The following is a 23,148-nucleotide window of genomic DNA, read 5'->3' as shown; positions in this document are numbered from 1 at the left end:
AGCAGGGAGCTGGGACTTGCACCAGTGCCCATATGGGAGGCTGGCATTGCAGGCAGGGGCTTAACCAACTACGCCATAGGGCTCCTTAACTAGTATCCTTAACTAGTATCTTAACTAGACCCAAAGCCTGCCCCGTGATGCTGAGCTGCTTGGTCTCAGCTGGCCTTGGGTCTTCCTGGTTGGACTGATCGGGGGCTGTGTGTCTTGAGCTTCTCCCGTTCCCACGTCTCACTCGCCTGTCCTCTGGTTACTCACAGGTTGGCTTCCATTCCCTCATCTGTGACAGGAGGCCATGGGGCAAGTTTTGTCTGGACAGGAGGTGTCTCGGGGTAAGAATCTGGGTCAAGTTTTAGGCCAGGCCCCAGGACCGAGGCAGGCAGGCCTGGCGGTGTCTCCTGGGGCACAAACTCCAGGTTTACTGAGCTCAGCCGTGTTTCGAGGCAGGGGCTGGGGCCCTCTCCCTGGGGTGCCCCCCATCTCTGGGTTTTGGTTTCCTCTGTGAAGTGATGGCTGGTGGAACGGCTTCTCAGGGCCCTTCTGGCTGCCCAGGGAGCCATGCGTCTTCTGTCTCTGCAGCTGTGCAGGCTAGGTGGGTGACCCCGTGGGGTGCTGCAACAGGGGCTGGCAACGCTGGGCTCTAGGCTCTTCCTGTTGGGTGGGGAATCGGGCCTCGATGTCCTCTCACTGTCTCACTGCTCACACAGGGGCTGGCCCCGGCAGCCACCCAAGCCCGTGTCTTCTCTCCTGGTTCACACCAGGACTGCCTGTGGCTCTGGGCTGAGGGAGGCCTGCCAAATGTACCACACCAGTGGGCTATGGCCTTCCAGCAGCAGGAGCCAGCCCGGGTCTGCCTTGGGTATGCAGCCGGCTCCCGGAAGAAGCCAGGCTCTGGCCTTCAGGTACACCAAGGACTGGCTCCAAAAATCCAGAAGAGCAGGAACAAGGAGAGAGAGGGCGAGATGGAGAGCTCTGCGCTCCCTTCCGCCAGGCCTGAGACCCTCCTGGCTTCCGAGCCTTTGCTTCCCTCCTCCCTGTCCCACCCACAGTCCTCCTCCTAGGCCTTGAACGTGGGCCGCCCACTCATCGTCCAGGCCAAAGCACCCAAGTCCACTGTCCTGACCGTGGCAGCCAGGGCCACCTTTGTCACTGCAGGCTCCACTCTGAATGACGTCCGTACTTGCGTGCCGGTCAGAACTCAGGTTCCCGGAGGCAGAAGCGGCTGTGACTCACCTGGCACGGATCGTTGGGCACACAGCGCCCCTCCTGTGGGTCCTGTCCGCTGCACTGGCACCTGTCGCATCCGTACCTGCGCCCGCACCTCCCTCCTGCCCGCCGGTGCGCGCGGCTACTCTCTGCCCCGCAGTAGGAGGGACGCGAGAGGGTCCGGACCGCGGAGCGCGCGCCGGGCGCAGCGAGGGGCCGAGGACTCCCGTGGGTCGCGCACGATCCCGCAGGCCACGCTTCCCAGCCGAGGAAACCAGAGCCACGGCGCCCGGCTCCCGGTCTGGACGCCGCCGGGCTCTGGCGGCCTCCGCCGCAGAGCGCACCTGGCTCCGCCCCCGCCCGTGGCCCCGCCCCGCCCCGGGCACCTGAACTAGTCCCGCGCGCCCGGGCGCCGCGACAGGTGGAGCAGAGCCGGGCCGTGCGCCGCGTCCCGTGCCGCGCTCCGAGCCGCGCTCCCCGGCGCCACCATGGGCAGCAGCACGAGCCGCAGCGACTTCGAGTGGGTCTACACCGACCAGCCGCACACGCAGCGGCGCAAGGAGATGCTGGGTGAGCGAGGGGCGCGGGCTCCCGCCGGGGGTGGGGCGCCCGAGGGCGCGCCCGTGTCCACCCCGGCGGCCCGGACCTGGCTGCGGGGTCCTCGCCCAGAGAGCGGTTTCAGAGGCAGCAGGCCGGCGGGAAGCTCAGTGTCCCCAGGGGGCCCCTCGGTGCCCTCTGCCCGCAGTCGGTGGGCGCCTGCTGTGCGCAGGGCCCCAGGTCCCCCGGCCAGCGGCGAACACCACCACGTCCGCCCCGAATGCCGGGGTTCAGGGCGTATGAGTGCGGCGCAGGAAAAAACTAAGATTGCGCCCCAACCGCCCCCTGCCCCGCCCAGGTCGCCGCGGGGCTGGACCGGGCAGCGGTCCACGGGGTTGCCTTTACCCTGCGTCGCCGTCCACACTCACGCCGTCCGCACCGACGGCGCCTCCCCACTCGGGGCTGGCCGGGATGGGGGCTCCCTCGCGGGGACTGCGTGAGGCTGGCGGGGATTGGGGGGGTCCCTCGCAGGGACTGCGCGGCGGGGGGTCCTCTCAGCCGGCGGCGCCCCTCCCCCGCCCGGCTGTTGACTACCCCCTAAGCCGCCCTGACACCTTTGAATCGGCCCCACGTTTTGCCAGTCAGGTTGGCAGGACGATGTTATTTCGTTGTAGGCTTAATTTGCATTTACTCGATGCTTGGTTTCAAATCTTAATTGGCTATTTTCTCCTTCTCCTGGAACCCTCTTCTCCGGATGTTAGGGCTATGACAGGCCTTTAACCCCTGGTGTCTTAGCTGTTGCAAATGTTTTTAAACCCCTGTAGTTTGTCTTTTGCTATCACGGAAGCTTTTTAAATTTATTTATTAGAATGAGAATGAGAATCTCCTGGTCTGCTGGTTTATTCCCTAATTGCTAGGAACGGCCAGAGCTGAGTCAGGCGGAAGCCAGGAGCCTGGAACTCCATCCACAACTCCTGTGTGGGAGGCAGGGCCCAGGAACCTGAGCCATCTGCTGCTTCCCAGTGCGCCTTAGCAGGAAGCTGGCGAGGACCCCTTCTTGGGGTGTCGCCTCACTGGCTACAGCCCATCATGCTCCGGGCCCCGTGGGGCACAGGTCAAGAGCTTGGCTGTGGAGCTGACTGCTGGTGAGCACTTGGGGCAGCTCGAAAGGGATGGATCCCAGCACCTTCCTGAGGCGGCCCTGGCAGGTGGAGGGGGCGGCGCACGAGGTGCTCCGCCCGCCCTGGGTTTGCCCACGCCAGGGAGTGCCCCTCCGCCTCCGGCTCCGCTTTCTCAACGCCGGTGCTGCTCCCCGGCCAGAGGAGGAAGCGGAGTGGGGCTCAGGAGAGGGGAAGCCGCTTGCCTCCCCAGAGGCCACTGAGGGCAGGCTGGTCTTCAGGCCACTCCTGCCCTGCCCTGCCCTGCCCGGCTGGCCGCTGCAGCCTGTGCCAAGGTTGTAGGAACCCACAGATGTTCAATAAAGATCATAATCTCAGAGTCCGATCCCAGGAAGTCCTTGCAAAGAGCCGGCTCCAGGCGGGGCAAAGTCTGCCTCCCACTCTGGCCGGGAAGGGGGGAAGGGGCTGGGCAGGAGTTCCCCAGGGCAGCGAGAGTGGGGTCCCTAGCAGCTCCTCGTGAACCACAGCTCGCGCGCCAGGGCTGAGCCAGCAAACTGCCCCCGTCGGAGACCAGCCACGCCAGGTGTGGCCGTGCAAGCAGGCTTTGGATCTGTTTTGTTGTTTTTGAAAACAAAAGAGCTTTGCATTTTTTTTTTTAAATTATGAAAGCAAGGCACACATGGCAAAAAAAAATTTCAAGTAATCAAAGAGAAACAAAAGAGGAACACCAGGAAGTGGGGCTTGGCAATTGTTGGATTATTTGCTTAGGAAAGGCCCTGGCTGGGAGTCTAGTGGCAAGCAGTAAAATCCAGAACAGAACTGGCTGAGGCTGCGAGGGGGACTGTGGGCTCTTGTCAGCCCGCAGTGAGGCCTCGCCCTCCTCTGCCGTGGGGGCACGGGGAAGGGTCCCCTGCCACTCCTGCAAGGCTGGCTGGAGGAGCGCTGAGGCTGGAACTGGCCAGCAGAGCTTGCCCTGGTCAGTGGGCAGGGGCTGGGCAGGGCCAGCCCCCAGGAGCACCCAGTAAGGGCAGAGAGAAGCGGCTCTGAGCAAGGCAGAGGAGCTGGGAGCCAACATCGGTAGCAGAGATGAAGAGGGGCCCTGGGCAGGATACAAGCAAGCCGACGGCAGGTGGTTGCTGTGGGGCTGTTTGTCCCGACTGTGCCTCCCCGGCTCGCATCCTCCAGGGTGTCCCCTGGCCAGCTCCTAGTCTCTGCTCTGGCCTGGTGGCAGACCCAAGCTCTGACTGCATCTCTCTGCACCTTCAGCCCTCCACACCCTTAGTGGGATGGGCCACCATCTTCCCCTGTCCCACCTCTTGCCTTCCTCATCTACTGAATTGATAGGCTTCCTGCAGGTCTCAATGCTGTGTTTCTAGAAGCCCTCTGTAACACACACACACACATGCTCGCTTGCTCTCTTGCTCGCTGGTAAATGTCAAACGACTATCTCTCTGAAGGGAACCAAATACTGATTCACTGCACTTGCCGGTTTCTGTAAATGCCTCCATCATGGCCAAGGTTGGGAAGTGCCGCTGGCTGTGTACTCGTGGCTGGCGGTGGGGTGCCCGCTCCCTCCCTCAGCCCTGCTGCCTTTGTTCCCATGGTTGAGTCTACCCTGGGTTACGATGTTGCAGCCCACACACCTGAGGTTTCCTCCCTCCACCCAGCATTCCTGCCGCAGTGGCCCTGGCAGGGGTGAGGGAATCCAGGAAGCACCTGGCACCTTCACAGAGCCCTTGCTGCCCTCAGACGCCCGCCAGAGTCGGGGCCCACGTGCCCTTCCTCCTGGTGCTGCCGGGCTGGGTGTCAGGAGAGGGCCGCTGACTCGCTGGCAGCCGACTCGTCCGTATCCTCCCAAGGCGGACGCACAGGGGCCTCGACCTCCTGAATCCTCGGGGTTAGGGATCCAGGGTGGGCATCAGGGGGGTGCAGTCAGGCCAGGCTACCTCCCTTGCCCTTGTCTTTGAACTTGGAGTCATTTCATCTTTTCTGGCCCTGTAGACGTTCTAGACATTCCTCTCTTTCATGTCCACATCTTGGCCCTGGGACGTGAAGCCCCTTGCTCAAGGTCACCAGCCTGGCAGGAGTGAGGCCAAGGCTCCCGCTGGCAGCCCATTCCCCGCGCCCCCCCCCCCCCCAAGGCCCCACCGCTGCTGCCAGCTTGCTCCTTTCCTGGCGCCGCCGTGTGCGCTGTGGCTTCCGACCCGAGTAGCTCCGCCCCTCGTCAGTTTTTTAATTTTTAACAGCTTTATTGCAGGATAATTGGCATGCCATAAAGTCCGCTCGGCTAGGTACACAGTCAGGCACTTCTCAGGGGTTTCCTGACACAACTTTAGGTCATTTCCATATCCCCAGGAACATCCCGTGTGGCCGTGGAGACCCCTGTGACAGCCCTACCCACCAGGTCCCCCAGTCCTCTGACGCTGTGCCCCTCACTTGGCCCCACTCGCTCACCTGTGACTCCACCCCCTCCCCTGCGACCCCCTACCAGAACCCCTGCCAGCCCTGCCCTGGGGCCTGGATCCTTGCAAACCTTCGGCACAGATTTGTCACTGGACAAAAAGCAGGTTTGGCGACTACATTGGCTGGTGAGCAGGCAGGGTGGGGTGACTGGCTGTGCAAGGCACTTTGGGCCGCTTTCCATGTTTTTCATGTCACGCCAGGTCACCTGAGCTGACCAGCCAAGGCTTGTCTTTGGGCTCGAAGCTGGAGGTGGAGAGGTTGACGCTGTGTGAGGCTGGAGTGGGCAGGAAGATGCTTGGGAAGGAGGAGAGTGAGTGAGTTGGGTGTCTTTGGGAGGAGTGGCTGGGCAGAGGTCAAGGTTTACAGCTGGGTGGGGAGAGGCCCGGAAGTGGCCCCAAGGTGCCGTGTCTCAGCACTTCCCACTGTGGCCACCAGGTGGTGCTGTCATCATTGAGCTGCTGTGTGGCCGGTGCTGGGACGCAGATGGGGGCAGAGGAGGGATGTCAGACCTGGAGGGCACTTAGGTGAGGACTGGCAAAGACAGAGAGCTCACACCCCATGGCCAGTGACTTCCACGGGATGGCATTTCGCCTCCCTGGGAACGTGGCAGGAGCATGCAGTCCTAAGCTGTCCCAGGGCCTGGACATCAGCAGGGGACCAGAGCATAAGTGACGAGGCCCACAGCTCCCAGAGCCCTGCTGGGACCAGGAGAATGGCCTGCAGCTGGGCCACCTGCAGAGGATAAAGACAGCCTCCGGCCTCTGCCTCGGTCCCCACCCTTGGTGGCACAGCAGACCTGCCGGGGCGTTCTGGGCCAGGCCAAGTGCCCTGACAGCTGCAGAGTGCGAGGCCGCTGTGCGGGCCGGGCTGACCGCCTTTGCAGTGCTGCCGCCCCTGCCCGCGTGCGCACGGGACAGCTCTCCTGGGGCTCGTCCCAGCATCTCAGACCTGCTGCCGCCTCCCTCCTCCCACCCAGGGGAGGGGGGAGGCCCAGAGAAGGGCGGGGCTTGCCGAGGGCACACAGTAGCAGCTGGACTGAGCCTGACCAGCACTCTCTCTGGACGCTTGGTTCCAGCATAGCCCTGCTCCAGGAAGTAGCCTGCAAGGGAGCACGCCTTCCTCCCCTCTGGAGGCCCCGCCCCATGGAAGCTAGGCAACTGATCACACGTTTTGGAGGGGCCTCTGCTTACTGGTCTGTAAAACGAGGGACCGTCACCTGCCAAGCAGGTGGTGGAGCCCAAGGGTCAGCCGCCTGGGGGACCTGGCTTGGCAGCGGGAAGGCCTGTGGTGGAGGGTGCCGGGTTCGGTTGGCCCGTGAGCCTGGCTGTGCCGTGGTGGGCCCTTCCTTGAGCCTTCCTGGACCTCACAGCTCTCCTTTCAGTGTCACACCTGGACGGGCGGCTTCTAGCGATGGCAGGTGTTCTTGGCCAGCTGCCTGGCTGCCTTGGGCCCCCCGGGGCTGCTGCTGGGAGACCACTTGTCTGGGTCTTTGCCTTTGGTTCCGGATGGCGCCCACGCTGAGCTCTTGGCTGCTCCTCAGAGCAGAGAGCCCGGGAGGCACACATGGACCCTGGCTATTCCTGCCATCAGCCCTGGGGGCCGGGGTCACAGCCAGGGTCACTGTCCTCCCAGAGCAGGGAAGACGCAGCCGGGCTGACCAGGTTGGAATGTGCAGCCAGGGTCAGGCCCTGCCGGCTGGCGCTGCCTCAGAGCTGCCCAGGACTGTTTCTCCCCTCCTCCCGCTCCTCCCGCTCCTCCCGCTCCTCCCGCTCCTCCCGCTCCTCCCGCTCCTCCCGCTCCTCCCGCTCCTCCGCTCCTCCCCCTCCTCCCCCTCCTCCGCTCCTCCCCCTCCTCCGCTCCTCCCCCTCCTCCCGCTCCTCCCGCTCCTCCGCTTCTCCCTTGTGCTTTCCCCTCTCTGTGCTCAGCAAAGATGGCGTCCAGGCCAGGCACCAGGGCTGCCTCCCAGGCCACCCACTCTCCCTTCCCATTTCCTGGGAGTCCCTGAGAGAGGCTCCCCCTGTTGGACCAGTTCCTCTGCTGCCTTCTCTATGATGCAGACCCTGGTGCTTTCCTCCCTTTCCCATCTTAACCAACCAACTACCCGCCTACCACCCACCCATCATCCCACCTGCCTGCCCACCAGCCACCCACCCACCCCACCTGCCTGCCCACCACCCACCCCACCTGCCTGCCTATCTACCACCCACCCCACCTCCAGACCACCTGCCCAGCCGCCCTCCGTGCCCGTGGCCACTCTCGCCGTCCTCCCCTGCCCCACCTGCCCTCAGTCTGCTCTTGCTGAGATGTCCGGCCTTGCTGAGTCCATGGGCTCCTGTTCCAGCTTCCTGTCCCTGGCAGCCGGACACCACCAAGCCAAACTGTCGAATCCTGACTGTCCCCAAGTGCGCTCAGCCGTGACCTCCTGCACTTCCAGTCTGCCTGGCTGGGGGTTCTCAGGTCGCTCCCTCCTCCCTCTGGGCCTGGCAGGTTTCTGGGATGGAGAGTTGAGTTTTCTCTGCCAGCCAGCTGGCTCCTGCTCCCAGGCAGCCCCACTGGGGACCAGGGTGACCCATGGGTGGGACCACCAGCCCTTGCCTCTCCAGGACTTGGGGCTCCCCCGTAGCTGTTCCTGGGCCTTGTGAGTCTGCCTGGGTTCGTGTGTTCAGCCAGCCATCAGCGAGGCTCCTCCCTCCTGCAGCCGCCGGCTCCCGGCCCTGATGCCCTTCTCCGCCTGCTCATGTCCTCCAGCTTGCTGGGTTGGTTCTTCTTCCCTGCACTGTGGGCCGGCAGGGGGAGGGGCCTGGGGGTCCAGCACCTGCCCCGCTCCTCAGGGTCCCTAGTCCTGCTGCCCGGTGCGCCCTCGCTGGTTTTTAGTTGCTTCCGATGTGACGGCTGGGTCCTGGGACCCCACTGTGGCCGAGGAGTTTGCTCCAAGCCCGGCAGCTGCGGCCCACGGGTCAGATGAGGAAGCTCTGCTTCCTACCCGCTCAAGGAAATGTTGAGCACGTGTGTGTGACCCGCCACGGCCCCGAGAGGCATGCAGGTGCCGTGTGCTGTCACCTGGAGACCAGGATGCTGGGTAGAGGGGCGGGGGATTCCTGGCACCTGCTGGTGCCTGGGGAGCAGGAGGAGTCACGCACCCCGGGCCCTCTGGGGACTGAGGTCTTTGGCCACATGAGCCTGTTCTCGGGCCAGGCTGGAAGCAGCCCAGCGGCCCCTGAGAGGGTCTGTGGCTGTCCCCAAGATTTCAGGGGCTCTGTAGGCCCCCAGACTCCATGGGCCTGTGGAGGAAGCAGCACCGGCCGCAGCTGGGCACCGGGCCCTTCCCCGATGCATGTTCCTCCCTCTCAGGCGGTCCTGGGTGGGCCTGAGATGAGGAAGGGGCTTGGCCAGGGCCCTGGAGACGTGGGGAAGAGGAGCGGGGGGCCTGTCTCACTGGAGGTGGGCCAGGCAGGGTGTGGCAGGGCCTCCGGGTGCTGCCTCCTGTGCCCCTACACACCTCCCCCACAGGAGGGACAAATGAAGAGACTGCGGCCCTGCCCAGGGTCATGGCTGCCTGGTTGTCACTTATTTTCCCTCTGAGGGGTGCAGGTGTAGAGGGCCTGGGTCCAGCCTCTCCTTCCTGTGGCTCACCTGGCACAGGTGTGGCCTGCCCCACCCTCTTACCCCAGGGCTTGGCCTCCTTCCAAGGGGAAACAGGGGCCACATGCCTCATGGCAGTCAGTGGCCCTGAGCGGGTAGATTCCCACGGGGGGTCTCAGTAGGAAAGGGCTGGCTACTGCCCTGGGGGCCTGAGGGGGGCCGGGTGCCAAGAGGCCACCCCTGGTGAGAGGGAGGCCACGGCCCTAGGTGTACAAGGATTAGGGACTTGGCCCATGATTCTCCTGGCACTGTGCTGGGGCCAGGGCCCACCTGAGGAGTGGGTGGCCGGTACACCCTCCCCCTTCCCTGGGCCCCTTGCTTCGACCTCTGCACCAGGACCCCATCCCCCATCCCCCCACCCCCACCCCCACCCCTATCCCCCCACCCCCACCCCTCCGCACCCAAGCACCGGCCTTTCCTGGAATGGCGAGGCTTCTCTGCAGTGCCCCACCCCCACCCCAGCCCTGGGCCCCTGTCGGGGAGGGAGGAGCTGGGATAGGCCCGGCTATGCAGCCTGGCAGCTGCTCCTAGGTGGGAGATGAGTGTGTGGCCCACACGTCACACCCAGGCCAGGCCATGTCCTTCGATCTCGTGTCTGCAGCTGCGCACTGAGCCTGGCAGATGGTGCTGGGTGTTGTGGATGGGGGGGAGGCACCACCCCGGCCCAGGCATCGGGGTGCAGGAGGAACCCGGGTGCGGGGAGGGGAGGTTGCAGCCCCGTGGCCCCTTGCACCTTCCTGCCACAGCTGCTGCATGAGCTTCCTGTCATTTGCTGCGGTGACAAAGCACACAGTGGTCCTGCAGCCCTGGGCGTCACCGGCTTGCTGGCTGCCAGCAGCACACAGTGGTCCTGCAGCCCTGGGCGTCACCGGCTAAGGTCGGGTCGGCAGTGCTGGGCACCCCCAAGGTTCTGGGGGAGAAGGCGTTCCTGCTCCCCCATCCTCTGCTGCCGCGGCATCCCAGGGTGTGTGTCCCACGTCTGGACCTCCTCTCTGCCTCCCTCCTGGGGACCCTCGCGCTGACCTTGGGTCTTGTTTTTCCTGTGCCCATGGCCTCGCCTGGGGAGAGGTGACAGGACTAGGGACGGCGCCATCTCTGGGAGCCCACGCTGGTCTCCACCCTGAGTCTAGAACAGGCTCAGCCCCTCAGCCTCTTGGGAGGCCTGGGGTGTCCAGGGCGCAGCTTAGAGCCTGGCCGGTCCCCTCCTCCAGCTCCAGCACGGGCCAGCGCCTGGCGGCCACTCAGGAATGCGACTGCCCTGATGGTCCTTCGCCGTGACTCCCACCACTTCCTGTGCCCGAGAACACGCAGGGGCGCGGCACTCTGATGGCCTGGGAGACCACCTGCCGCCTGCTGGCCTGGCCGACCTCGCGTCTCCGTGCCTGCGTCTCCCCGTGGGCTGAGATGTGGCCTCCAGGACTGAGGCCCCCTGGAAACTGGATTTGTTTCATTAGTGTGTTTTTATCCCCATGTTTTTGGCAGTGAAATATATGCAACATACAATTTGCCACTTTGACTTTTTAAAAATTTTTTAAAGGATTTTTAAAAATTTATTTGAAAGAGTTACACAGAGGAGAGGCAGAGAGAGAGAGAGGTCTTCCATCCGCTGGTTCACTCCCCAGTTGGCCGCAACAGCCGGAGCTGTGCTGATCCGAAGGCAGGAGCTTCCTCCAGGTCTCCCACGTGGGTGCAGGGGCCCAAGCACTTGGGTCATCTTCCACTGCTTTCCCAGGCCACAGCAGAGAGCTGGATCGGAAGTGGAGCAGCCGGGTCTCAAACCAGCACCCACATGGGATGCCAGCACTGCAGGAGGCAGCATTACCCGCTATGCCACAGCACCGGCCCCTGCTTTTGTTTTTACATGATGTATTTTATTTATTTTGAAGGCAGTTACAGAGAGAGGGAGGGAGACAAAGAGAGGGAGAAAGAGAATCTTCACCGGCTGGTTGGTTCACTCCCCAAATGGTGTCAACAGCCAGGGCTGGGCCAGGCCTAAGCCAGGAGCCAGGGGCTCCATCTGGGTCTCCCACATGGACGGCAGGGACCAAGTACTTGAGCCTTCAATGCTGCCTTCCCAGGTGCATCCACAGGGAGCTGCATCAGAAGTGGAGCAGCCGGGACTGGAACTGGTGCTCTGACGCTGGTGTTGCAGGTGGCGGCTGAGCCCACAGCGCCAGCCCCCATTTTCTCCAAGTGTGTGATTTGGTGGCATTTGTGACAGTCACCATGTTGTGCGGTTTCTAAAACTGTCCCATAACCCCAAACAGACGCTCACTCCCTGCCCTCCCCCAGCCTGGTATCCCCTGCCCTGCGTCTGTCCATGGATTTGCCCGTTCCAGACGTCCTATAGGCGGGAGTCACGCACCAGCCACTCTCTGTGCCAAGGAGCCTGATGTCCCCGAGGCTCATCGGCTGGTGGCTGCGCCAGCTCCGACCCTCCCACCCACTTTGTTCATTCATGCAGGGGGCAGTTCCACCTTCTGGTTGCTGTGGACACGGGGTGCTGAGGTCTGCCTCCCACTTCAGTTCTCCTGGGAGGCGAGGGGCTGGGCTGAACGGTCATCCTGTGTCCAACGTTCACGTTGGCTGTGCCATTCTGTGTCCCCGCCGGCCGTGTCCCCAGTCCGACTTCCCGCATCCTCATCAGCGATTGTAGTTCTCTAAGTTCTAGCCATCAAAGCTGGCGTGACGCCACGTGATGTCTCGCCTGGCTGATCTGTGTGTCCCGCGTACTTGCTGGCCGCAAGTCTCTTTACGCCTTTGCCTGTCTGTTGACTGCGTCGCTGGCCCTCCATGGCGTGAGTGTAGGAGTTCGTTCCGCATTCTGGATGTTAGAGCCTTATCTGGAGCCGGCATCTGAACCTCACCCTGCACCTGCCCACCAGGGTTTCCTGCTGGCTGCTGGGCCCCCGCGAGGCCCCTTGACCGGCCGCCGGGGTCCAAGTGCCCAGAAGATTCGGTGGAGTTTGAGGCCCAGTCCCAGGTTCCACGGCCCAGGGTCAGGCTTGCGGCAGCTGGAGTGGGGGCTGTGGGCTGGGAAGGGCCCTCCCTGAGGGGGTCCAGATAGGGGTGTGGTTCCTGGGGGCACTGGACGGGGTCCTTGGGCCGCTGCCCACTTTGTCTGAGGCACAAAGGAGCTGTGCGTGGGGCCCTGCTTGGGGGAGCTCCAGGGAGCAGAGAGCAGGGCCCTGGGGGGCTGCTGCCAGCTTCCCTCCCGCCTCTCCCAGCAGATGTGGGACTGGAACCCTCCCGGGGGCAGACACCCTGTGAGACACGTCACGCCCGCACCGTACTCCAGGGACTGTGAGGCCCAGAGGGGCAGGGGTGCACTGGCCACACAGCAAGGTCAAGGCTGGGCAGGGCTCTAGGCCCGCCCACCCCGGGGCAGGTGCTGGGGCTCAGCGCTCGGTGGATGGCTTCTGAGCTGGCGGCTCCCTGACTGCCGCGGGCTGCTTTTGGACACTCCGTGTTGTCTGTCCCAGGAGACTTGCAGATGCCACGGTGGGCAGCGTCCTGGTGCCCTGGCGTCCTCGGCGTCGGTGGAGCCGGCTGAGCCCTCTCTGTAACTGAGCCATGACCAGGCCAGTGAGCATGGGGCGGGGAACCTCCTTCCCACTGTGCACATGACAGGGAGGGGCTCGGCGCCCCTGGGAGGGAGCTGGGGTGAGGTCCACTTCAGGCTGCGGCCCCCAGCCTCCTCGAGGCCACTCTGCCGCTCACTGGGCAGTAGGGGTGGGGTGCATGCTGCAGCTGCTGGGACAGTGGGCACCCTGGGGTAAGTTCCTGCCCTTCTGCCTCAGTTCCCCTTCTGTGCATGCCAGTGCTGGCCCTGAGGGCCCATGTGCTCTTGCCCGGGGTGCCAAGGTTCAGGGCCGACCTTAGGGGCACGGAGCACCCTGAGTTCACAACGTGGCACTTGCCTTCTGCCTGGGACTGCCAGCCCCCCTGCCGGGCAGCCGGGGGTTTCCAGAAGGCCCATTCCACCCCTGCTGCACCTCCACCCTGCCTGGGCGCCCACCCTGCCCTTCCCTGCGGCGCTGGCTGCTCCTTGGTGGGGTGGCCTCGGCTGGGCCACCTCCTACTCACGCTGTTTTTTCCTTTTCTGTAAAACAAAATACACAGAAGAACAAAAGGTTCATAGCAAGCGCGTTCGGCATTTTTGCCCATTTCTTTCAGGTCTTGTTTGTTTTAAGAACTGAAAGGTCCGGAGCAGCGCAGAGTCCCCCACCTCGGCCTCCCCGGCCAGCCCTGCCACCCCCAGCACCCGTGAGCCTGGGCATGCGTGGGGCCAGGCGGCCCGCAGCTGTCTGGGACCTGGGGCCGCGTGTCCTTTCCTCAGGCTGATGGCAAACACGCGCCCAGGGGGCTGGGGATTGGGGCCAGGCCTCATGGCGCACAGCCAGGCTTCGTAGGGTACAGCGCATGTCCAGGCTGCTCCCCCGGGGAAGTAAGACAGGAGGCAAGAGGAAGAGGCGGGTGGGTGAGGGTGCCCTCACGGTGAGCTGCCTCACGCGTGTCCCTGTCTTTTCTGCAGCCAAGTACCCGGCCATCAAGGCCCTGATGCGGCCGGACCCGCACCTCAAGTGGGCCGTGCTGGGGCTGGTGCTGGCGCAGCTGCTGGCCTGCTGGCTGGTGCGGGGGCTGGCCTGGCGCTGGCTGCTCTTCTGGGCCTACACCTTCGGCGGCTGCGTGAACCACTCGCTGACGCTGGCCATCCACGACATCTCGCACAACACCGCCTTCGGCACGGGAGCCGCCGCCCGCAACCGCTGGTTCGCCATCTTCGCCAACCTGCCCATCGGCGTGCCCTACTCCGCCTCCTTCAAGAAGTACCACGTGGACCACCACCGCTACCTGGGCGGCGACGGGCTGGATGTGGACGTGCCCACGCGCCTGGAGGGCCGGCTCTTCTGCACGCCGGCCCGCAAGCTGCTCTGGCTGGTGCTGCAGCCCTTGTTCTACTCGCTGCGGCCGCTCTGCGTGCACCCCAAGGCCATGACGCGCATGGAGGTGTTCAACGCCCTGGCGCAGCTGGCGGTGGACGCCGCCATCCTCAGCCTCTGGGGGGTGAAGCCCATGGCCTACCTGCTGGCCAGCACCCTCCTGGGCCTGGGCCTGCACCCCATCTCGGGCCACTTTGTCGCTGAGCACTACATGTTCCTCAAGGGCCACGAGACCTACTCCTACTACGGGCCCCTCAACTACATCACCTTCAACGTGGGCTACCACGTGGAGCACCACGACTTCCCCAGCATCCCCGGCTGCTACCTGCCCCTGGTGGGTGCCGTGGGCTGGGCGGGGCTTCGCGGGGACAGGGCAGGTTGGGGGGCTGGTGTCAGGCCAGGCTCGGGCTGCCCCTCCCTTTTGTGCTGGTCGGGAGTGGCCCACTCTCACTGTCCCCGGGGCAGTGCGAAAGCCACAGGTAAGTGCCCAGCTGGGGAATCAGCAGACAAATTCGGGGCAGGCACACCATGCGTCATGTGGTTTAGAGAAAGCCTGCTGGGACTCTGCCCCGTTGCTGGCCGTGCGGCCTGGGCCAGCCGCCTGCCCTCGCCGCGCCTCAGCCCCACCCCGCACCTCAGCCCCACCCCGCACAGCGGGCTGCCCACGGAGCAGCGCCTTCCCTCCTGCCTGCCCCCACTCCTCGTCACTGCCCTGGGACCCTCCAGGAGCCCCTCCTGGTCCAGGGAGACAGGCGAGCCGAGGAGCCCGGGCCAGGTGCCGCTCCACCCCAACACCCGGGGATGCAGAATTTGGAAGGAGAAAGGGGGGGGGTGGGGGGCTCACAGTCGTCACCCAGCCCAGCTCCTGACACCTTTGATGGCGCCTGGCTGGTTAGAAAGAGGCAAGAGGCAGCGGTGTGCCGGCACCTGGGCCTGCACGAGTGTGTGATGCCTGCCTGCGGGAGCCCGTCTCGGGGCGCAGCCTCTGGGGGCTGCTGCTGGCCTCCTTTCCCGACAGCACCCCCGCCCACCCCCTCACCACAGCCCAGGAAGCCAGTGCTGTGTCTGTCATGCCCATTTCCCAGCTGGAAAGGCAGAGGCTTGGGGAGGCAGAGCCAGAACCTGGAGCCCCACTGGCCTCCACCATGGACCCCTCCTCCAGGCAGCCCCGGGGATGAGGGCGAGGGCGCGCGTCAGCACGCTTGCCCTGCGCATGCGCGTGTGCCCTGACCCGGCCCCCTCCACAGGTGCGGAAGATCGCGCCCGAGTACTACGACCACCTGCCGCAGCACCACTCGTGGGTGAAGGTGCTCTGGGACTTTGTGTTCGAGGACTCCCTGGGGCCCTACGCCAGGGTGAAGCGAGTATGCAAGCTGGCAGAGGACCCTGCCTCCGGGTCTCCGTCCTGAGCGGGCGCCCTGGACTCCACCGGCGCCACGCACGCCCCACCGCCTCAGGCCCAGTGCAGGCTTGGCTGCATCTGGCCCCCACGGAGCTCTGGGGGCAGCCATTGGTGGCCGCACCCAGTGACCAGAGAAGCCCATCTGCTCGTGGACTCGCTGGGCACCTTTCCGGGCCTTACCGGGTAAGGCTTGGACCCCCGCCCTGACCTGCCGGCCCTGTGCCCGTGGTCTCCATGGAGCTGACTTCTCTGGTGTCCCGTGCCCTAAATTAAATCCAGTGTTTGTTTTCACAGTGCACGGATTGTGCTTCTGAGGCGGGGGACTTGGCCTGCGCCCGGGTTCCCAGAGAAGCCGGCCCCAGGTGCCGGCAGAGGACAAGGCCTGGGTGTGGCTCAGGCCTGGTCAGCCCCAAGTCCTACCCATCCCCTCCGGCTCCTAGGGAGAGGGTGGTTGAGGCTTGGGCAGTGACCCCCCAGGTCCTGCCACAGTGGGCAGCCAAGGCCCTTGCACGCTCTTCTTGGCGGCCTGGGGACTCCTGGTTCCTCCCTGCTCTGGCTGAGACCTGCAGAGGCCACTGGCCACCCTGCCTGCCCCTGCTGCCCTCACCTGGGCCTGCTTAGCTCCCACCCCACCTTCTGCCCCCACCCTGTGGGAGCTGCTTCCAAGCTGAGGGACCAGGTCCAGCAGCGGGGGGGTCTGTCTCCTGACCAGCTCAGAGGGCCGGGCACCCGAGGTCAGATCGCTGGCTGTGAGCTGGGGGCGTGCCGATGGCCCAGCCAAGACGGAGAGGTGGCCTTCTCGCCAGCAGCTTGGCTGGCCTGGGCCCTACAGCCAGAGGCCAGCAGGCAGCCTCTGGGATCTGAGCAGGGGCGGACGAGGGGAGGTGCAAGGCTGGGCCAGGACCGCTCCCCACAGGTGGGGTGCTGGGGCCGCCTCTGCTGGCCCAGGAGTGGCTGCCTGTGGAGCCAGGCACCGGCGTCCCTGATGATGTAACTGCCGAGATGACATGGGCCCCAGGGCTTGCTCTGCAACCAGGAGGACTTTGGGCTTGTGTGGGCGCCCCTCCCTGTGCACACAGAGGCCTGCCCAAGGGGCTGGGGGAACCCCAGAGCCCCGCCCTGCTGCACCTCTGAGCGTCTCCTCGCACACAGGTGTTATCTGCAGTCAGCACGAGGGGCCACGTCCAGGTCCCCCCCGGCCGCAGGCCAGGCCCAGGGCCCTGACTGAGCCCTCCAGAGCTCCCCTGAGCCCGCTAAGTGTCACCTCTGGCTCCCGCCCCCAAGCTGGGCCTGCAGGATTCGGGGGCTGGGAAGGGGCAGCAGCAGCAGAGAGCTCTGAGCTGGGGGAAGGGGAGAGTCGGCCCTGGGTTCCAACAGCCACCAGCTCTGGGCTGGGTCACTCAGCCCAGCGGACAGCCACATTCTTGCCCTTCAGGTTGTTGAGAGAGCCAGGCCAGAAATTGTTCCTGTAACCAGCTAGGGGAGGGGGAGAGGGTGGAACGGCCCCCCCCCAGCCCCTCCCCCGGGCCCCCCAGCCTCAGGGTGGCTGTGCCTGAGGCTCCGCACATCACGCTGTGGCCATGGGGGGTGACATGGGACAGCGAATGGCCAAGGAGCCCAAGGCCTGTCTACGCTGGGGAAGGGGGCTGGGGTGGCTGTCCCAGCACTGGGTGGGGACGTGGCCTGGCTGCCACAGGCCCCGGGGGTCCTCCCTGCAGGCCGCGGGGAGGCTGAGGCAGGGTGGAGGGGACCCTCCTCCATTTCCTAAGCCGCAGCTCCCGCCTGCTCCGTCAGGACCGGTGGAATTTCGGGCCCTGCAGGGAGGGAGCTGCGCTCGGGGCCCAGGGCACGTGAGACAGGCAGCTGGAGGGGCCTGGGCTGCCTCGACTCGCCCTCCAGGGCTCCAGCTTGTGCCCTGTCCTGGTCACCATGGTCCCAGGCCCTTCCCTGAAAAGGGGCACCTCCAGGGAGAGCGACCGCGAGCAGGGGCGAGGCCAGGGCTGTGGACAGTGAGCCGTTTATTACCGTGTGGACACAGACACTGGTGCGTGGACAGACCTTTCAACACCATGATGGCCGGGGACAGAGCTGTGCTGGGCCAGCTCTGCTGTGTGGAGACGCTACCAGCATCCCCTAGGAGAGAACTTGGAAACCGTCTAATGAAGCAGTGATTCGAGGGCGTCTTGTCTATAAACCGAAAGAAACGCACACTTAAATAAGCAAATATAAAGTACAAAAAAGACGAGTGGGCCTGGTGCTCCGGGTCAGACGGCGTCTCGGGCAGTCCAGGAGCTGACCCGCGTCCTCGGGGTGACCGGCGGTCGTCACAGCCGAGACTGGCGTGGTCCTGCGGGGGCTCCTTGCCGTCCCGGCGTCTCTGTGTGGTGCTGCCGGCCACCTCACGTGGTGCTGATCCCGCTTAGCTCCTGCCTGATGGCTGGTGAACAGAGCAGGGGTGGGGAGGCTCAGGGGGTACAGCACCGGCTGGGTCTCGCCCACGAGGGCCCCTGGACCCTGGTGTGCACCCGCCTGGCGTCTGCCCCACTCTGGCTCCCAGAGGACACAGGCTAGGGGCCAGTGGTGCGGTGGCTTTGGTATGACCTTGGGGGTGGGTCACTGCTCCTGCCGGTGCTCCCTGGGGAGGAGGAGCCGGCTGGTGAGCTGCCAGGCCTCAGAACCGGAGCGTGGAGCTGCTCTGTGCCGCCAAGACCCCAGAGTCTCCATGCAGTCTGGACAGGTGGGCGTGCAGGTCTGCCCGGGGGACGCAGGGGCCCCGCCCACCCGGCTCCAGCCGCTGGGCTCCTGAGTGCACCAGCCCTGCCTGCTTGCTCCTCCCGTGTGTCCCACCCCCACACTCCCCCTCAGCCTGGCTGTTGTCTCCTCCAGGCTGCTGGAGAGGGAGGAACGCCTGCCCCCTCCCACCCCAGGCCTTCCGGTCTCCCTCTTAGCCCCGCCTACTCCTCCCCACCCTCACCAGGCCCCTGGGGTCCTCCCTCCAGCCGGCACTGGTCCAAGTTAGCTCAGGCCTCCCTCTGGAGTACTGAGAGTGACGCCCTGAGCTGCACTGCCTAAGCCGCCACAGGGCCCCCCGCGAGGCCTCTGGTTCTCACCACGGCCTGCCTCCGCCCAGCCTCCACCCCGGCACACGGGCTGGCTGAGTGTGCTCCGGCTGTGGGTCAGGAGTCCCCCCTCGGGGCGCCCAGTGCTAGAGCAGAGTCAGGGCCTCGGGTCTGCCCGGCTCTGGGGGACCTGCACCAACAGGACCCGAGTGTTCTGCTGGACAGGGGGTGGCCCGGCTGCGAGGAGGCCAAGCCTGCAGGCTCCCGCGTGGGCCCTCTTCCCCCTGGGTCTCCAGCCAGCGCTCAGCTCCTCTGAGGCTCTGGCACCCCCCGCCCAGCCAGACTCCCTGTGAGGGCGGCACACGGCGGTGGGCACAGGCTGCGTCTGCTCCTTTGCCTGCGGGCTCTGCCCCAAGCTCCGCTCCTCCTCCGGCTGCAGGTCTCGCCCTGCGCCCTCAGAGGCCCTGGTGGGAGCCATAGCTGCCCTCTGGGGCCTCAGGCTCCTTTTGGAGGGGTTCCCAGGGCCAGGCGGGCCGGGCAGCAGCTGGGGTGGGGGGCGTTGGTGGCTCCTGGAGCCCTGCGTCCCCGGAGGCAGCAGAGGGCCTTCCCCAGGACACACAGAGCGGAGATGCCGCAGGACGGGAGGACGGGAGCTCGCTCGCACCACTGGGAGCCACGTAGGGACCCTCCCCAGCCAGACTCAGAGGCTGGCAGGCTTCTCTCCTAGGCCTGGCTTAAAGCTGCGGGCCCGGCCCGTGCTGGGAGCCCTGTCCTCCCTCAGCGGCCCTGCGCCGGCCGGCGATGCGGCGACTCACCGTCAATGATCTCCTCTTTCACCTTGTGCAGCTCGCGCACGACCTCCTCCAGGATCTCCTGTGGGGGTGGCAGGGACACAGGGTGGGGTCAGGGATGTGGGGGGAGCAGACACACGGGGGGAGTGTCAGGGGTGAGATGGGGGGCAGACGTGGGGGGTGGCAGGGACACAGGGTGAGGGTCAGGGATGTGGGGGGAGCAGACACACGGGGGGAGTGTCAGGGGTGAGATGGGGGGCAGATGTGGGGGTGGCAGGGACACAGGGTGGGGTCAGGGATGTGGGGGGAGCAGACACACGGGGTGTGTCAGGGGTGAGATGGGGGGCAGACGGGGGTGGCAGGGACACAGGGTGGGGGTCAGGGATGTGGGGGGAGCAGACACACGGGGTGTGTCAGGGGTGAGATGGGGGGCAGACGTGGGGGTGGCAGGGACACAGGGTGGGGGTCAGGGATGAGAGTGGAAGGGGCAGACACACGGGGTGAGTGTCAGGGGTGAGATGGGGGGCAGATGTGGGGGTGGCAGGGACACAGGGTAGGGTCAGGGATAAGAGTGGAGGGGGCAGACACACGGGGGGAGTGTCACGGATGTGGGGGGAGCAGAGACACAGGGTGGGGGTCGGATACACGGGGAAGGGCAGAGAGCCATGGTGAGAGGCAGAGTTGAGGCCGTGGGGGTCTGGCTCCAGGTGCCGTGTCCAGACCCTCCCGCGGGGAAAGTTCTCAGGTGGTGGGCACTTGCGCCTACCCCTCAGGTCCCCAGTGGTCCCACCGGCTGCCTGCTAGGGGAAGGCCCAGAGCAGGCCGGGGGACGCTCTGTCCTGGCCACGGCAGGATCGGAGCCCCTGGCAGAGGTGGGCCCCTCACCTGTTTCATCCGGTCCAGATCTAAGACATCCAGGGCCACGTCGCTCACGCTCCCTGCGGGCTTCATCCTGGGGAGGAAGGGCAGGTGCGGGAGAGTGGGCGGCAGGGCCTGCGGGCGCCCCTGGCTGGGACTGTTAGGAAGACCGGGGTGCCGGAGGCCCGCACTCGGGGACAGACCTCCTGCCCCGGCCTTCCAGGCGCATCTTGCTTTCTACCTGCGGGCGCTCCTAGGCGACTGGAAAGGGATCGCCTGTCTGGGCTACACCCCAGGGGTGCCTCCCTGGCCACTGTGCCCACATTTCCCAGTCTGGTCAGGCCCTGGGGTCCGGCACAGGAGCTGGGCTGTGGAGGGGCAGTAGTCAGGCCTGTCACAGCTCCCTGCGCCCCCCCCCCCCCCGGAGGGACACGGGCTCAGTCGCCTGCTCCTCTGTTGTGCTCTGCTCCCGGCTACCCCCATGCCCCGGGAAAACCAGCCACATTAGTGTAAAAACCATGCAAAATCCCAGCGAGCCCCTGGCCTGGAGGCCCTGCCACCCCCACAGCCAGTGTCCCGTGCCGGGGCCGGCTCCAGTGCACAGTGCTCGGGGAACATCCGTGTGCTCTTCCGGGACTGGGCTCCTTCGGAGAGGTTCTGAACCGGGGTGAGCGGACTCGAGCTTTACGGCCCCCGCACGCGCAGTCCTGGTTTTACTACGTGCTTTTGGTGGGCGTGACCGTGGTGCTGAGGCACTCGGGCCTGCTCTCTCCCTGCCTGGTTCTAGGGGTGTGAAGTGGCCCAAGCCAGTAAGGAGGTGGCGGCTGGTGTCTAGCGGCCACACTGGCGTGACAGGGCCGGCCCCGGGTCAGCTGGTGCCGTGGAGCGCTAAGCTGTCCGTGGCTAAGAGGAGTGAGGGTGGAAACAGGGAGCGTGCCCATGCCCCACCTGGATGGGCTGGAGGCCCAGGCTGGGCGGGGGCCTCTCAGGCCACAGTCCCGTGGGAGGCCCCTGGTCTCCTGGGCCACCCCAGCAGCTGCTGTGGAAGCTAATTGTCCCAGCTCCAGGGCTCACCCTAGGAGGGGTCATGACTACCTGCCCCTTTGGGGCCATTTGTCCTGGAGCCAAGAGAGACCCCATTCCACACGGGAGCGGCCTGCACAGTGGTCCTCTTGCTGCGTACCCTAAGCCCACCAGCAGGAGGGCTGCAGGCCTGCCCTGGCCGCCTCACCTCTGCCGGCCCTGCTGGGCTCCTGGGCCACTCTGGCACCTCCCAGGGTGCCCCCCCAGCACACCAGGGCAGAAGTGCTCCCCTGGGGCCAGCACCCTCCTGAACTGCCTGCCCTCCCTCCTTCGACCTTGCCAGGGTAGAGTCAGGGCCTGGGTTGGAAGTGACCTGTCCTGTCCCCGTGGGACCCTCTGTGCCTTCCCCAGGGCTGTCCCCGGCGGAGCCTGCCTGAGGCCCAGACCTCCTGTGCCCATGGCCGTTCCTACTCCGCCTATCACTGATGAAGTCTGCGTGGCTTCCGCGGCCGCCCGCCCTGTGACGTGAGTGGTTTTCCTCCGAGTCGTGGTGGTGCTGGCAACGGTTCCTGGTGTGGGTTCTAGGAGCCTCCAAGTGAGGCACTGTCGGCCTGTGCCTATTGTGGGGCTGTCTGGCTTTTTGGGCAACCTATTCCCAGTGTTCTGGCCGGTTGTCCCATGCGCCTTTGGTTGGGAGTTGTGGCTGGTGTGCATGCGGGGGGTGGGCCCGTCCTGGATGCGCGCAGGCCCCAGTGTCCCGCCTTTGTGCCCACCACTGCCCTGTGCAGCAGGGACTCACACACCTCACTGGATGGGTGATAGCACCTGCCCAGCATCACGCGTGATGAGGGCCGAGCTGGGACTCCGTCTCGGCTCCATGGCGTGCCTTTTTGGCCAGGTCACACCCTCCCTGGCCCTGGCCTTGGCCTTGGCCTCCTCAGAGGGCAGACAGGAAGGAGCGGCCTGTACCACCCGGTCCCCCCAGCTCTGCAGGAACAGGCCACCCTTCCCGAGCAAGCTGTTAAACGGCAGGACAGACAGGGCGGGGAGTGTTAGTCACGGGACGAGGACAGGGCGGCCCCGGCACCTGGGGGCGCGAGGCGGGAGGGGTGTCCGGTACCTAGAGTGAGGCTGCGACTGAAGGGGGCTCTTAGCTTCAGGGCTCTTGGCCAAGGACGGGCTTCTACGGCAACGGAACGAAAGACACGTGAACCGGCGCGCCTGCGAGGCCCCCGGGCCGCGCCACTCGGCCTCCCGGGCCGCTCACCTGGACAGGAGGGAGGACACAGGCTTCTCCACCGAGTTGCTCCGCTCCCAGGGCTTCCGGCCAGGCTCTGTCAATCACGGGTGATGGAGAACCTCAGGGCCGGGGGGACCCGGCGGCCGCCGAGACCTGGCTCCTTGGCCTCAGGGCCGCTGCAGCCGGGGCAGCCCCTGTGTCCCCTGTGCCGGGCACTAGTGTGTCCAGGAATTGGGGCTCCCCTGACAGCTGCCCAGGGCTGGCCGGGCCCTGCAGCCCCATTCGCGCTGCTGTCACCTGACGCCCCCAGGCTGCCCACACACTGCATCTCCGCTTTCCTGTCCTGGCGGCAAAGCTGGCTTAGCTTCCATTTTCTTTTTAGAGTTGTATGGATTTATTTGAAAGTGGCAGGGAAAGAGGGACAGATGCCCACACGCAGATCTTCTATCTACTGGTTCACTACCCAGATGCCCTCAAAAGCTGGGGCTGGGCCAGGCTGAGGGGCTGAGGCCGGGAGCCCAGAACTCCTTCCACGTCTCTCTCCCGTGTGGGTGGCGGGGGCCCAGCCGTCTCCCGCTGCTGCCCAGGACTCACGAGCAGGGGCTGGATTGGAGCTGGAGGAGCCAGAACTCGATGTGGCGCTGTGATGGGATGCCGGCCTGGGGAAAAATGGCTTAACCTGCTGCGCCACAGTGCTGGCACTGCTGCCAGAGATCTGTTGAATTCACTGACTGCGGGGTGAGCAGAGGCAGAAGCCTGAATGGTAGCTGCAGCCAGAGCCCCGAGCCCTGCGTCCACACCACAGCCCAGGTCCGTGGCCCTGGGCAACCTGCTCGACCACAGAGCCTCCACTCTGGGCTGCTCTGCTG

General features: G+C 65.5%; 2 protein-coding genes across 8 annotated transcripts in view; one reads left to right on the top strand and one right to left on the bottom strand.

Annotated features, from left to right (window-relative positions):
• Nucleotides 1-1,579: 1,579 nt before the first annotated feature.
• DEGS2 (delta 4-desaturase, sphingolipid 2) lies at nt 1,580-15,604 on the top strand. Its single transcript, XM_002724320.6, has 3 exons — nt 1,580-1,773; nt 13,498-14,240; nt 15,154-15,604. Exons 1-3 carry the CDS (start codon nt 1,692-1,694, stop codon nt 15,313-15,315), a joined length of 987 nt encoding a protein of 328 aa, XP_002724366.1. The 5' UTR covers nt 1,580-1,691; the 3' UTR covers nt 15,316-15,604.
• A 1,705-nt stretch (nt 15,605-17,309) lies between these two features.
• The window catches only part of EVL (Enah/Vasp-like), a 140,089-nt gene continuing 134,250 nt past the window's right edge, over nt 17,310-23,148 (bottom strand). For 6 of the 7 annotated variants that reach the window (XM_070065397.2, XM_070065396.2, XM_051830858.3 and 3 more), the window contains 5 exons: nt 22,307-22,373; nt 22,160-22,222; nt 20,044-20,110; nt 19,183-19,240; nt 17,310-17,745 (listed from right to left, as the gene is read on the bottom strand). In XM_070065397.2, the coding sequence (XP_069921498.1) occupies nt 17,708-17,745; nt 19,183-19,240; nt 20,044-20,110; nt 22,160-22,222; nt 22,307-22,373 (293 nt within the window). In that variant the 3' untranslated portion in view covers nt 17,310-17,707. The remainder of the gene's footprint in view (nt 17,746-19,182; nt 19,241-20,043; nt 20,111-22,159; nt 22,223-22,306; nt 22,374-23,148) is intronic. The other variant, XM_051830861.3, reaches the window with a different exon arrangement.

This window comes from Oryctolagus cuniculus, chromosome 20 (assembly GCF_051225735.1).
Source record: "Oryctolagus cuniculus isolate XC-2025 breed Fujian yellow rabbit chromosome 20, ASM5122573v1, whole genome shotgun sequence".
Classification (NCBI taxonomy): Eukaryota; Metazoa; Chordata; class Mammalia; order Lagomorpha; family Leporidae; genus Oryctolagus; species Oryctolagus cuniculus.
Note: the sequence above shows the minus strand (reverse complement) of the source record. Positions and strands in the feature narration are given on the sequence as shown.